This window comes from Cibotium barometz, chromosome 31, assembly GCF_041138505.1.
Source record: "Cibotium barometz isolate CiBa-2024 chromosome 31, ASM4113850v1, whole genome shotgun sequence".
NCBI lineage: Eukaryota > Viridiplantae > Streptophyta > Polypodiopsida > Cyatheales > Cibotiaceae > Cibotium > Cibotium barometz.
This window is the reverse complement of record NC_141076.1, coordinates 30,167,462-30,183,463: the sequence shown is the minus strand read 5'-3', so window position 1 is coordinate 30,183,463 and position 16,002 is coordinate 30,167,462. Positions and strand designations below refer to the sequence as shown.

Here is a 16,002-nt window from a genome sequence, read left to right as displayed (position 1 = left end):
TTATGGGGCCATGGTTATTCCTTGGGCCTTTTGAATGCTTGCTTATTTGGGGAATGCTTGGGAACACTTAGCTATGCCATGGAAGGCATGTATAATTCTCTTTGGGGTTTGGCATAATGTGTGTGGCTCTTCTTTGATAGGAACATGGTTAGGTAAGGCTACTACACATGGGAAAGTTATTTCTTCTTACTATTTGGTGTCCACAAACTCTTTTGACTCCTTCAAAGAGGTGGTGTTGGCACATGAGTCGAGGTGGTAGCCCCTGCTCTCCATTCCTACTTAAGCTTTAGGGTTGGTGGCATGGCTTTAGGACTCCACTCCATCTTTGGTCTAGCATTTGATGGTGTGGTTGTAGAGTCTTATGGTTTTCTTTATTTTGAAACCCAAATGTAGGGGTTCCCTTATAGAAACCTTGTGCTTCTAGCAGCTTGGTTGGGAGCCATCAAGAAGTCAATTGTTAGGCTCGAGAATAGGGGTTCGGGTGATGGAGAAGTCAATTTTTGGGTTCAAGAATAGGGCTTTGAGCCATTTGGCTTAGGAGATTAGGATGTGGACCGTAAGGTCTTTGAGATCCAAACAAAAGGATTTTTGTTATAGAAGCCTTGAGCTTCTAACATTTAGATGGGGACTCAACAAGGCTTGGTTTATGGGGAAAACTCTTTAACTATGGGCTCCTACTTTAGATCTCTACTAATAGATTAGCTTTTAGCTAATGATGGCTATCAGGTATTTTCTTTGGAATTGTACTTTCCTTGGCTAGAAAAGTTACTCTTGGTGGGTACCCACCACTCCTTCTTAGTGACCTCCTTGGCTAGCCAAGAAAGAGTGGTGGGTACTCTCGGGTACACACCACTCCTTCTTGGTGACCTTCTTGAAGGGTTGTTAAAGTTAACATTTGGGGGGTGGTCTTCGTCTTATGTTGGAAAGGTTTTCAAATCTCCATAATGCTTTGAGGGGATAGTCGATGCAACAAGGTGAGATAAGTGTTGTGAGTATTAAGGATTACCTATTGAGGGGAATTGCTTAAAATTGGATGACAAGGCTGATGATGTTGAAAGGTTTGGGGTGTCCTCATCACCAAAGGTAACTTGATGACCATTCCATTGGGAAGCTCGAGTGTTGGGATTCTTACAATAAGAATCGATCCCCTTCCAAGGATGTTGCTCTCTTTCATTGTACCTACATAAAGATGCAAGTTTAGTTCCAAATGTGAAATTTTGCTTCATACAGATGGTTATGAATTAGGAATTATTTACGATGGTGATGAAAATTACAGATGGTGTGAGGGGTGGGTGGTTCCCTAATAAGATCCACCTCTCCCAAGATAAAATGTTGTGAGTAGCATGAGTGTCACAACCAAGGTTGGCCATGTAGTTAGGTGGTCTTCTTGGGGGAACTCTAGTTTAAGGTTCCATTGTCAATTCTATTTCAATAGCCTTCTTGTCCTCTCAGAGGTCCGAGTCTCTATAAGATCAATTTTGAAATAGTGTCCCAGATTATTCGTGGGCACTATTCGTGGGCACTTTTTGGGGTGTCCTTTATTTTTGGACATGAAGGGAAAGTGCTCACTGTAGCACTACTCATCCTCCTCCTCTTCAAGTTCAGGTGTATAGGCTCTTGGTTTCCAAGTCATCCAATCAGGTAAGTATCTCTAAGCTGAGACTTTCCTTGAATCCTGCTCCCCCATCCAAGATTTCTGTGAGACCTGGAGGCCATCGAAGTTTATCGAAAAATCGGTATTCAATTTGTCTCCCTCAAAGTATTTTCCAAGCTTATTTACTCGGACAGTGGGGGTGCCAGTGATTTCAGGGGGTATAGCAAGTTCGTCTTCCTCAAACTCATTAGAGCTTTGTTGCTCCATGGATTCTTGCATACCTATCCCTAGAAGTCCATCCATTTAGTCCTTCAGATCTTTCCAGAAGCTTGGGCTACCTTGAAGCAAGGTGCTGATAGGGATCTGGATCTAAGAGGAAAGGAAGGAGGAGAGACTAGCAACGTCTCTAGGGGCGGAGACCGTTCCGTGTGAGGAAGGTTGCTTTGGCTTAATCTTAAGCTTTTATGTGTACATGGGAAGTGGATAGGGATTTCTGTATCTGTTCATTTAAGGTGGTCATCCCCCAGATCTTGAGATATTCGGCTACTCGGTCTCCCTAGTGGGGGGTAGCTACTGCAGTGGGTGCCGCTACTTCTATTGGCCTCAGTGGGGGTGACTGGTCTGGGAGCTCTCTAGAATATACCTGAGCCTGTTTAGCAAGTCTCATGTTGGAGACTGACGGAGAAGGCTCAAGATAAGTGGTAGGAGGCTTGTCTTCTATTTGTGCTTGGAAATCCCTGAGACCAATGCTTGGGCTGCCAATAGTCTTTCTTTCTCCTCTACGGGGTTAGGATATTTAGAAAGCTTCTTTGGGAGCTAGTTAGCATCGATCGGTTCCCGAGATCGGGTAGCTGAGCATATTAAATCTTCCTCTTTTGACAAAGAGGTTGATGCATGTGTTGTCATGCCATCTTCCAAACCACTTTTGATAACTACCAGACAATCTCCCTTGGCGATCTTTGTGGTTTTCTTCTTTGAGCATCTAGTCGCTCGTGCTTGTTCAGGGACATTCTTTGAGGATAAGACCTTGGCTTGTCCCTGGTCTCGTGAGGTAGATGCCTCTGCTGCAACATGAGCTGCGGCTCTTTGTCTGTTTTGTAATTGGGTTACGGTGTTGAGAGGGACCATGTGGATGAACCCATCTGTGACACTCAGCATGTTAATGCTAGTGCTTGGATTAGCTTCATGAGCCTTACTCGTTGTTCTCGGTCTTAGCAAATAATCTTTATATATATGGTTAATTCCACACCCAATGCATAAGGGGGTTGGTTAATGCGGGAGCACCTACAGAGGTACTTGCCATCCCTTTCTTGATAGGACACTCAGCCACTCGGTGAGATCTTGCACAATGATAGCATTGCATAGGGAGTCATTTTACCATCATATTCATGTCTCTAGCTCGTGACATTGGGGCGGCTAAGTACATTGGGTACATTTGGTCTCCTCCATAACATAGTGACTTAGAATTTGAGAGGGTGGGATTGTTGGCTCAAGGGTTTCATAGGTAAGAACTTCTTGAATTTCTCCCTCCTCCCCTTCTTCGAAGATTTTTGTCAGGGTTAGCTAACAAATTGGTGTGATTCTTGGCAATGGGGGTTAAGGTGGGAGAACTGGGGCTGGTAAGGGCATTTTAGGTACCCAAAGAATTCCTATTTGGGCCACTTCTTGGACTAGTTGAGGTGCATTATGAAGAGAAGGTTCTGGCAAAGCTAACAGTTGCATTGGGTTGGCTGGCAAGGCTTGAGGCAGAGCACGGGCTTGAGCAGCCCTCTGCTAATAGCAGTTCATAATTTTGTGATTACTCCATCTTTGGCAATATATGTAATAGAGGTTGGGGACGGGGTCATAAATGTGGACACTCCATGTTGGTATGGTTAGCTCGATAGATCAGGCACCATACAAGCTCCCTCTTTGGATAGAGATGGGGTTGGCCGACTCGATCCCAGGGTCTCCAATGTTGGGTCATCTACTGCATTAATGCTGTGGCCAATTGCTCAACTTTCTTTCTAGATGTGGACTTTTTGCTCTTTTCAATCAGATTTCATATTGGAGGTCTTGAAAGAGGTCTCTGATGTGCCCTCATGAAGTTCTCAGGAACGTGTTCCCTTGAAATTGTCCTCAAAGTCCATAGCACTCCTACAACATTGCTCGAAGGAGGAGGTATAAGTCATGGCATATATTGAATTGTGCAAGAGTACGTCATCCATAACTTCCAAGAATCTTCCTATTAGTCATTCATCATAGAATTATCCATAACTTCCAAGAATCTTCCTATTAGTCATTCATCATAGAATTTATCTCTGGCACTGCAACAACGAGAGTGGAGATATCTGACTCTATTAATATAGTCTCGGATCATTTCACCATCCCTTTGTCTGACATTGTGCAGCTGCTCCACCAGACTCCATTTGGTACCTTGGGAAGAATATACTACCTTGAAGGCCTCTTTTAAGGTTTCAAAGGTAGCCTTGTCCTCACCTTTCAAGGACTTGCTTTATCGTCTAGGGTGAGGCCAAAGGCAGTCACCTTAACCTGATCTTCTACGTGGCCAAAGGCTTCACAAATTTGGTTGAACATCTCCAAATCTGGAATGGGGTCTCTAGTCCCATCAAATTTAGTGATCAGCTTTGAGATGTTTTGCAGGCTTGTTCTGCTTTAATCTGGGTGCAAGTGTAGGTTACACTGGTGATGGGGTGTGATGCCCATAGCCACCCCCTCCCTATTTCCATGGCTAGTCTTAACATTTCTGGGGTTAGCCCAGCCATGGCGCTGGAGCGGGTGTAGGTTGAGGAATGTTTGGAGGAGGAGTGGGGCCAGGAGGATAATATACCACTAGAGGCCCTTGTCTTATAGGTGCGTTAGATTGTGCCCCTTGTGGTCCCATATGGTACCCAAGGTATGCTCCTTGTGGTGGGTACAGTTGATATACGGGCAGTTGATATACGGGCAAGCTAGGCTGATGTGATGGGCCTGGGTAGACCCTTTCTCACTGGTATGATGTTTCTGGTCCCTGAGAAGATGGACCTGGCCCTAGGTTTTGTACTGGTCTTTGGGACCTGTAACAATCAGCCACCGCCACTCCTCCTGAGACAGGCATGGCTCTCTAGACCGGTGATTTAGTCTAGGTCTAATGGCTTTTGCTCTGTCCTACTTCCACTCTAGGATCTAGAGATAGCGTGGGCTCACTTTCTTGTGGATGGTCCATACCTCTTGCCTTGGGTTGCGGTTCTTTCGACTGTTTATTTCCCAGGATAAAATTGTGGAGCCTCGAAGCAAGGCTTCTCTATGAATGTGTGGGAGAGGTAGGAGCTTGCTCTTGGACAGGTGGTATGTCCATGAATTGAGGTTCGGGCTCTCCTGTCGTCTCGAGGTCAGGAGTTTCTTGTCCCGTGCCCTGGGATGATATTTGCTCTCACTCGTGTTGTCAAAGACAAGCACCATTTGACTCCATGTGGTATTGAGACTGATGGGTCCGACCTTATAAGCGAGGGGGCCTTGGCAGAGTTCAAGTCGTCAAAAAGAGGGTTGTTTTGCCCCAATTTACCCAAGTGTAGGTGCATGGAAATGTGGAACTACTGTGTAGAACTCCCCTGTGAAAAAGTCTATTTCTTTATGGGAATGGTACGACCATACGCTTTGGGATAGTATGGGCATATGCTTCTCAGAGAGCAGATGGCACGAGCGTTCACTTTTTGAAGAACACGGGCATGGCTTCACAAAGGAACGGGCTTGCGCTTTGATGGAGAAGGTAAGGGCATGGCAAGTGAATGATACGAGCGTGGCAAATTTACCACCACAGGCTGAAAAGATGCAGGGAGGAAGAGAGCTTGAGCTCTTGTAAGCACACACACACTCACAAAACCCTAATAGAGAACACACAAGGTGAGAGGCTGAAATCTTCTTCTTCTTCACACAACACTCGACACACCATATACAAAGATAAGAGTACACACAATATGAAAGGTACTCAACCAATACATACACGGTTTCTCTATAGTGTGAACCCAACTAAATGAGCTGGCGCTATAACTATGCCATGGCTGTCACACAGCCTGTCATCCCACTGGCCGCATATCACCCAAGATCTCACCAACCATGCCAGTGTGTAAGTGTGGGGCCTATCCCCCAGGCGGGTCATCAGCGTCCACCGCCTCACTAGACGAGCTTGATATCTCAACACTCCCCCTCGAGCTCAACTCCATCTCATGTACACCAAGTGAAGCCCTGAATCTGCGGAGCTTCTCTGTACCCAATGCTTTGGTGAAGATGTCAGCTACCTGATCCTCTGTGGTGCTGACATAAACAAGGTCAGGGTCTCCTGCTAAGACCTTCTCTATAACGAAATGGTAGTGAACCTCTATGTGCTTCGTACGAGCATGAAGGACTGGGTTCCTGGCCAACTGTATACTGCTAATGTCACAGAAAATGACAACTTGTCTATCACTGATAGACCCAAATCTGCAAGTAGCTTTCTCAACCAAGCTACCTCACATGCTGCCATAGCAGCTCCTCTGTACTCGGCCTCTGTACTGGATAGAGCAATCGTAGGCTGCTTCTTGCTGCTCCAAGTCACAGCAGCACTCCCCAAAGAAAACATGAATCCACTGGTAGATCTTCTATCTGAGATACTACCAGCCCAATCAGCATCTGTGTACCCATGTACACATATCTCTGTCCCAGTCTCATAGAATAGTCCACAATGCAAAGTAGACCTCACATACCTCAGTATGCGTCTCACTGCATCCAAATGCGATTTTCGTGGAACCTGCATAAACTGACTCACCAACCCAACAGCATAGCTCAAATCTGGTCTGGTGATCGTCATGTAGATCAAGCTTCCTATTATGCGTCTATACATAGTAGGATCCTCCAAGATCTCTCCTGAATTTGCACTCAACTTGCCATTCTGGTCCAATGGCACCGAGATAGGCTTATAGCCTGTCATACCATACTTGGACAACATGTCCAAGCCATACTGTCTCTGTAGTAATCCAATACCATGTGGTGACCTAATCACCTCAATGCCCAAGAAGTATCTGAGCTCCCCCAGATCCTTCATCTCAAACTTCTGTCTAAGCAAGATCTTTACATCAAAGATCTTTGCATCATGGTCCCCTGTAATGATCAAGTCATCTACATAGATGACAACAAGCACAACCCCTCTATTACCATGTCTCACATACAGCGAGAAATCTGCATTGGCTACATGAAAGCCAATAGTGACAAGATATTCAAAAATCTTGTCAGACCATGCTCTTGGTGCTTGTTTTAAGCCATACAAGGCTTTCTTCAACCTACAAACATGCTCGGGGTGACCCACATCCTCATAACCAGGTGGCTGCAACATATACACCTCTTCTTGCAAATCCCCATGCAAGAATGCATTCTTTACATCCATCTGATGTAAAGACCATTGCTTTGACGCAGCCACTGCTATCACAACTCTCACTGTTGCCATCTTGGCAATTGGGCTGAAAGTTTCCTCATAATCAATGCCATATGTCTGCGCATATCCTTTGGCTACCAATCTAGCCTTGTACCTGTTTATGCTTCCATCACTGTTATGTTTTACTTTGTACACCCACTTGCATCCAATGGCTTTCTTGCCTTCAGGCAATTGCACTAAATCCCGTCTCATTTCCATATAGTGCATCCATCTCCTCATCCATAGCTTTCTCCCAACACACATTTCCAACAGCCTCATCAATGCATGTGGGCTCAACAACTTGCACAACCTTTGCCATATATGCATAGTGATGTGCCACATAACCATCATAGGTAAATCTCTGCACAGGATTTTTCACTCTCCCAGATCTTCGCAGCTTTGCATTCATGGCTTCCATAGTCTTCTTTACACCAGGTGTTCTCATAGCTGGGATCCCAAGCTCCTCATCAAGGCTCATATCTGAGCCACTAGACTCTCCATCAACATGAGAATGCCCTACAGAAATGTCAGGCATACCAAGGGGCTCAACCACTTTCTCTTTTCCTTTACGTGATGTACTAATCACATTTGCAGGACTGGTATTATGACGCAGCCTGCCACTCCATGGTCTATCAATAGAACCACTAGATGAGGACTCTCCTGGTCCACTCAATGACTGTGATTGCTGACCTGCATTCTGTGCAACCACACTTCCACTCACATCAGCCCCAACAGCTTCTTTTTCAGCAACATACCAGCTGCTCATCTCATCAAAGACAACATCCCTGCTTACCCTCAACTCATGTGTAGCAGGGTTATAACACCTGTATCCCTTTTGCTCAAGGGAATATCCAATAAACACACATTTTTCAGCTTTTGGATCCAGCTTAGTTCTCAGCTCATCTGGCACATGCACATATGCAATGCATCCAAAGACTTTCAAATGAGACAAAACTCTGGAGTTACATCATGTATGGCTGCAGTTGGAGTCCTGTTCATGATGTATACTGCTGTAGAAACAACCTCAGTCCAATAGCTATGCGGCATATTCTTCTCTTCCATCAATGCTCGCGTAATCTCAGCAATGTGCCTGTTTTTTTGCTCAGCAACTCCATTTTGCTACGGAGTGTATCTGCATGTAAATTGTCTCCGAATACCATTCTTCTTCAAAAATTCAGAGAACTCATTGGAGAAGTACTCTCCCCCTCCATCTGACCTTAGGCACTTTACATATTTCCCTGTTTGCTTTTCAACCAAAACTCTGAAATTCTGAAAGTGAGTGAACACCTCACTCTTCTCCTTCATGAAATATACCCACACTTTCCTTGTGTGGTCATCAATGAAAGTCACATAATACCTGCAGCCTCCCATAGATATGGTCTTCGTAGGACCCCATACATCTGAATGCACAACATCTAGTGCATTTCTGCTCACATATCTGTTACATGGAAACACATGCTTTGTTTGCTTCCCAAATTGGCATGCTTCACATATTTTCTGCATACCTTCCACTTTAAATTTTGGCAGCCCTGTCACAATTCCTTTAGTCTGCATAGACTTCAATCTCTGCACATTCACATGTCCAATTCTTTTATGCCAAATGTCTGTGTCTGCAACAATTCCTGAACCGTTTGCAAACATTGCAGCACTCATTTCAGGCATGCCTACATTCAATGTAAACATTCTGCCCACTCTGTTGCCTTTTGCAACCAACCTGCACTTGTCTTTAAAATCTTCAACATAACAACCATCAGGGTTAAACCGAACTTGCAAACCCTGCTTAATCATCTAGCCAACTGAAACCAGATTCTTTGTTATGTTCGGAACGTGAAGTACATCTGTAAGGTACTTCACTTTGCCATCCTGCATAGACAATGGCACATCTCCAACATGGGCAATTGGATGAGCAGTGTCATCCCCTATTTCCACAAAACCTGGTCTTTCCGGGTTTTTCATCTCCTTGAACCACTCTCCATGACTTGTCATGTGGTTCGAAGCACATGAATCCACATACCATACATCATCTTTTTGTGCTGCATCAACATTTTCAGACATGGCATTCACAACATGCTGCATAACAAACAACCTTTCATTATCCTCATTATTTCTGCTTGAGGAGGATGCATAGTTGTTTTGCTGCACTTTCCCGTTTTGCATGTCAGCCTGCTTCTTATAACATTTTGCCTGCACATGTCCAGGCTTACCACAATAATAGCATTCACGTGCATCATTATATTGCCTTTGCCAATTTCCACGGCCTCTTTGACTCCCCCTGCCTCTGAATTTGCCTCTTCCACCTGCGTGTTGTTGTTGTTGTTGTTAATTCTGGGACTGTTGTTGTTGTTGCTACTGTCCATAATTCTGATTACTTGTTCGGCCACCTCCTTGACCGTGTCCACGGCCTCCTCTACCTCGTCCTCTTCCTGAACTCGTGTAGAAGGCCTGTTGCTCTGAACTGTTTTTGCTTTGTGAAGACTGTTGGTCTTCACCCAAGCTCTTCTCTTCGTCGATAATCAGCATAGACACCAAATCTGTAAAGTTGGGAATGTTTTCCCGAGTTTGAATGGATGTCTTGAATGCCTTGTATTGTGGCCCGAGACCACGTAGACAGACCATTCCTCATTCACATGGTTAAGATTATGACTAACTAAAGTCTCTTTCGCACTAAACGCATCACACTCTTGATCAATTAATTCTCATGTTCATGACACTTCCTCTAGATGATATCACCAATCCATGTAAACACAAAGTTGGTCTAAACATTCAAGTATAAGAAGAGCTTGGAGTGCACAAGGATCCCAATAATAGAATTGAGACTTATCAAGGCACTTCGAGTGTGGATGAGGGTGGGTCTTTTGATTGATGATGTATGAAAGGATCCCATGTGCCTTAAGAAACATAACATTTCTATCATTTGTTTGAGACATGAAACAAATGATACATTAACTATCATTTTAGGTTATCTATGTTGGTAGGGTTTCAAGTGTAAGAATAGATGATCATGTGAGCTTTGAACTACCAACTACATAAGTTCATCACAAGGTTATAGGCTTGACTAAAACAGTGAAAGACCCCTATGAGTTATAGTGGGTAAAAGAAAAAGTTAAAGTCAATTTGTGATGAGCTCATGGAAAAGAGCGAACATTTTACATAATAATGGTAATAAATGCTTGGATATATCAAATTCATTGTAAGTAGAAACCTTCATAGCAATCCTTCTGTAATAAATGGAACTAAGTACCAAAATTTGATCAGTGTAAGGTGTTACTAATTCTAAGCACTTAGATGGACAATATTCTCTGAATTTCACATTTGTATGTAGTGCTCACTACCAATGATACATGCAAAGTCATATACGGGCATAACCTTGATTTAAGTGGTCGCCTTTCTTACCTTCTAGACAAAGGTTCTCTTCTTGTTATCAAAACCTTTTTGCACGAAAATGTTTTTTCCATAACTTTCCAAACCTCCTTGTAGCAAGTCTCCTTTCTTGCCCCACATATACGACTTCTTTAATAGAAGCTTCCTTCATTGCAATCTCTTTAAGATCAAATCTTTGCTTCCTATCAAGATAACAGTGGTGTATAATCATTGCTTTTTGGTCTGAAAGCAAACAATGCTTGATAAAAACTTGTTGTGGAAGTACAAAAATAAGACCATAGAAGGTCCTTAAACCTTTGAAACCCATTGTCATAGCTTGGTTGCGAAATTAGATAGGTAGTGTTAGTCTGTAAGTCCAATATTGGATAGAAGGTGGCTTGATTTCCTGGATGCAAATACCAAGCTCAAGCCATAAGAAATCAACAATGAATGAGTATAAAAGTTAAAGACCTAGTCAAGAACACACACTTTGAGACCATACAAAATCACACTAGACTGTGGATACACTTCTCATTAGACAGAGCACAATGTGCGAAGATACTAAGGTTTATCAAGAGACATGACAAACCTAAATCCACTTGACCAAATTTTTAATTTTAAACATAACAAACTCATTAATTATCAAGGCATTTCCTCATCATACCTAACATTGAACACTTGAAACCCTTATAAAGTCACAAAATGCACATCAAGTGAAGTCTTGACATACCTAAACTAGATAACATGTGAGGTATGTCATAAACATATATAATTACCAAAGCTAACATAAATTTAAATTATAGTTGAATATAAAGGTATCTCAAACATGATGGATCTTCTAAAAGAGGAGATGAGAAGAGCTAAAAGGCTCTTAAACCTTAAACTTTTTTGAGGGAAACAAACCTCAATGTCAAAAGGCAACAAGCCTCGAGCAAGCTAAAAACCTCATGCTTAGGTTACAAAAATCACACACCCAATAAGCTTAGGAAATCACATCAATGCAAAAATAATGGCTTTAAAACTTAAAAATCACACGTCGTAGTTTCAAAAGTTAGGACCATATACTTTGCATCTACAAAATCATGGACCTTATTAGAACTTGAGCATACGAGATAAATAATATATTAACACTCATCTTGTAACAATGAAGCCATCTTCACTCCCTTTCTTCCTTTTTCCCTTTTCATTATCCCCTTTTTATGTGTTTTGAAAACAAATGGTTTAATGCATTACCTAATGCATCTACGCTCCCTTTCTTTCTCTTAAATCCCTTTCCCTTGATCCCTTTTTCATAAATGGTTTAATGCACTACATAGTGCAACAAATATCTAAGCATAATGCACAACCTAACGCACTACTACCTAGATAAAACTAAAAAACTAATGATTAAAATCCTACTAACACTCACATGATTCATGAATAAAATCTTAAGCAAAATCATGCTCACACTAACTAATACTAACAATACTTAAGAAAAAATCATATTAATCATAACAAATTTAACAAAAATCATAACAACCATAACAAATTTAACTAAAAATCCTTTCTAATCCTCCTTTCACCAAAATCAAACACCGCATCGGATCTTTCACCGAATGTAACAACATATGCAACCAACACTAGATCTTTCACCAAATGGCAAAAAAAAACAATCTTTACACAAGAGTATGAACAAACGTAAAGACAAAGCAACCATGCTTCCTAGCATCGATGTCAATGGAAAGCCCAAAATGCACCACACTCACTAGCACAAGACTAACCAAGTGAAAGTACACTCACCTTTCTCATGCCGTGGAAAACTTGGATGCTTACCCATCGTCTTGGAGAACTGCCTTATAACAAGATAGCACTTGAGAAGACTGCCGCCGTCACCATGCGAGTTTTCTATATTGAGCTTAAGACTTCCATGGCTTGAAGAGCTCTAAGGTAGCTTCAAGACAACAGCCCTCTCCTTACACACACCCTCACACTCTCACTAGCATCAATGGCAAGGCATATGGGAGAGAGGAATGACACACATGTCACTCTCATACCCACACACACAAGCATAGAACTACCAAGAGGCAAGAGAGCATAGAGCTCGATATAGCAAGAGCATAAGAGGCAAGAGCTTAGTTCTCAATTCAACCCAAGGGGATTACCCTTTCTCATTAGATAAGTTCACTTATATACAATTATTAGTCTTGGGCATCCAGAATTTACTGACTTTGGATAGTAGACCTTTTATGCAAGATTATAACGTGATCAAGTTAATCCTATCTTGCTTAAGCAAGCATGTACACATGGGGTATGCTGCCTTGAGTCCATAGAAGCTTGCATGACCTTGATTGCTTAGGCTTATTCAGCTTTGCTCATTCTTTATTGCTTGTTGATGATGGCTTCTTTCGGTTCCTTCACTTAGTGTTGATGTGGCCCATAAGTGTAGAAGTGATGTTGGGTGCCTAGTAGTTAACCTTGGGTTAACATTGGCGTTTATAGATTTTTTGTAAAAAAATAATTTCTCTTTAATTGTAAGGTTTCAAAAAATATATTCTAAGAACATATCTAAACAAAAAATAGCTATTAAAAATATACTAAGCATAAAAGAAATAAGTACTTTTTTCACGATCATTATTTATGTAATTTTACAAAAAAAAAATCCACTTTTTAAATTTTGCTTTGAAAATACCTTAATAAATTATGAACATGCTACAAATCCAATACAAAAAGCCTGCTTTCTATAAGTAGATAAACCATTGGCATGTATCTTTTATCAATTGAAGGCATAAGTTTATACATACTTCTCTTAAAAATCAAGGGTACAACTTTTAATGTTTTTGATAATTGCAAATTTTCTATGTACGTGATATTTTCTACATGCATGTCAACATGATTTTTTTTTTCTAAACTACTTTTGAGATAAGTGTTAATAACCAAAACTATGTATTTAAATTGAGCCATCCCATTTCTTAAAATTTTGTAAATTAGCCTTGAGACACCTTTATGCTCAATGACAAGAGGATTATTAAATTCTAAACCAAGAGACCTACAATCCCTACGCTCAAGAGCTTATGATCATAGACCTAAGACCTAGTTAAGATCATAGACATCAAAAATAGTTTGGAAAATTTAAACCATAGACCTTATTTCCCCAAAAAAAATCACAAAACTAATCAAGAATTTATCAAATCATAGACCAAAAAAGAAATCAAGATTTTATCAAAATCATAGACATTTCCTTAAATCTCATTACATGCATAATCTCACCTTAAAATATCGAAATCAAAAACCTTACCTTGAATCGGCTATTGAAATCAAGACATCTCATCAACAAAATTAAAATTTCCAAGATAATGCGCCTTTTGATATGCAATTCTTCTAGGGAAAGAATAAGCCATGGAAGCTTAACGAGGCTGAAAGTTTTTAGGTAGAAGATCGGAACGACGAACCACAAGCTTTGGATTGGATTAGAAAGTAGATTCAGGAAGAGAAAAGCAACACAGGATTTATGCTGGCAACTAAATTTCTATAGACCTTAGCCTAGGAGGGTGAGCGTAGGAAATCTACAACACAGATCACCTGAGCTTAGGAAACCAGAATTGAGCTTGGAATATCATAGTCACCGAACCTAGCAGACCTTATGTTCATGTTAACCTTAGTTCAGGCCATCGAGATAAATTGAAGGCCTTGATAATTAGGTGATTAAAATCCAAAAGTTAAGCACACAAACGGCCTTAGCTTGGTCAATAAGTTTCACAGAACGTAGCATAGGAAAGGCCTTAACTTGGTAGACCTTACTAGCTTGGTGAATCGGTCGGAAAAAGCACAGGAGTTGCAGAGGTTAAGTAGATTAAGACAAAGATTACGGACCTTAATTAAGCAAATTGGAATCACAGAACTTGTCTTAATTAGGTGATGAACTTCACAGAAAGTCGCAGACCTTAGTCATAGCTTACAGGAAAATTAAGATAGAGATTACGTACCTTACGCTTGATTAGATTAAGGCGGCTCCGTTTTGAAGACGTGAGGTGCAGCAGCGGCGCTGGCAGTGCTGTTACCGGCATCTTGGCCTGGCGGGTATAAATGCTCCTCCGAGAGGCCAACGAGGGCAGCGGAGGCGCGGGCATACTCCATCATCTGCTCTCTGGTGGCAAAGAAAGGCTGGTCTCTGGCCGATGGCGGAGGAGCCGGACCTTGGATGGCCAAGGGAGAAGGGGCAAGTTGGCCATGGTGGTGGTGATGGCCGACGCCGGAGAGGGGGATTAAGGTTCCGGCACCTGCGTAGCGGGAGAGCTCCGATCTCACCATGGCGAGCTCTCCTTGGAGCTGCGCTATCTTCTGCTGTAGGAGAGATATGGCGCCCACGCATCCGTAGACCGGGTCCTTCACCCTTGCCTCCGCCTCGTACGCCAGAGAATTCACCGCATCCTCTCGCTGATGCGGCGCCACTTCGTTAAGAAGCTTCGTAACATTGCTCGCGCCGAAGATCTTGTGCACGTTCGCGAACCTCTGCGGCTGGTCCGGCGGAAAATAGGGAGCAAACACGCACTCCGTTGTGCACCTTCTGCGCAGAAACTTGCAGGCCGCGCAAGGACCTGTCGAAGAAGCCGACGAAGATGACGACGCCTGCATAGCCAGAAATTGAAACCTCCTACAGTATGCAGAGGAAAAGATTCTCACAGAAGCATCGAATTGCAGATAAGCTTCTCAGATATGCTTAGGCGGATCGCAGAAACCTTCTCAGGGAAGCAACGCTGACGTAGTCAAAGCTGGACATGGTAGCGGATTCGGAGCCGCTACGCCATATCCAATGATCATCAGGAGAACAAAATATCCGCAGATGCAGAAAAGGCTTCGCATCGCCACAGACAGAACGCTCAGAAACAGAAAATCCGCAGCCTGTAAAGATGCAGAGAGACATGCATAGCCATAGCCAAATCAAAGAAAAGCTGCTCAGAGGAGTGATTGGGAGGCAGAAGGAGGTGCCGAAACGGCAAAAGGAGACAGGGAAAGCTTCTCAGGCCATCGAAGCAGGAAAAGCTTCGCGCAGAAGGATCGCCGTAGCGAAAGGAAGCAGGATCTGTTCAGGCACTGTTGAGTAGGCTGTCGGCCTATGAATGACCTATGAATGAACTTCAACCTGCGATGAAAATGAAAGTGCGTATGTGAAGCAACTTAGCTTCTAGATCCTAAGGTGGGTCCAAAAAGGCCTTTGGGCCGCGTAACCACGTTGTCCGGACTCCGGACACTGTGCCTCTGTTTACGTGTTCATATCAGGCGCCGCGGCCGGAGCCCGCCGGGCGCCGGACGCCCAGGCCCCAGTCCTTTTGTACTCAAATTTGGAAGGTCCTGGCTAACCCCAGAAGGACAAAACTCTTTTGGACGTCCCGCCCAATGTCCGGACAAATTTCTCAAGAGCCTTCCCACCTTGGGCTGAAAAAAAACCCACGTAATAGAAAGGCTATCTTCAAAGGTTTTACCAGTCTTTATTATTGAAAACAACAGAAAAACTACTATATATATCTATGACGTCCCATATATAATATAAATATAATAGTCCCACCCAATGCTCTATTAAAAAAGAAATCGTAAAGGCAACCTTCAAAGGTTATCGATCTTTACTATTGAAAGACAACTATTATTA

The 16,002-nt window shown here is 42.6% G+C and overlaps 1 protein-coding gene across 2 annotated transcripts; it reads right to left on the bottom strand.

The window, feature by feature from the left end:
• Positions 1-10,209: 10,209 nt before the first annotated feature.
• On the bottom strand, positions 10,210-15,510 carry LOC147620723 (LOB domain-containing protein 25-like). Of its 2 annotated transcripts, none has more exons than XM_086824996.1 (2): positions 14,342-15,510; positions 10,210-10,785 (listed from the first exon to the last, which is right to left on the bottom strand). In XM_086824996.1, exon 1 carries the CDS (start codon positions 14,988-14,990, stop codon positions 14,358-14,360), a length of 633 nt encoding a protein of 210 aa, XP_086681122.1. In that variant the 5' UTR covers positions 14,991-15,510; the 3' UTR covers positions 10,210-10,785; positions 14,342-14,357. The 2 variants fall into 2 exon arrangements, with proteins under 2 accessions (XP_086681122.1, XP_086681121.1); XM_086824995.1 differs by lacking the exon at positions 10,210-10,785 and adding an exon at positions 12,495-12,820.
• Between the last annotated feature and the right edge of the window lie 492 nt (positions 15,511-16,002).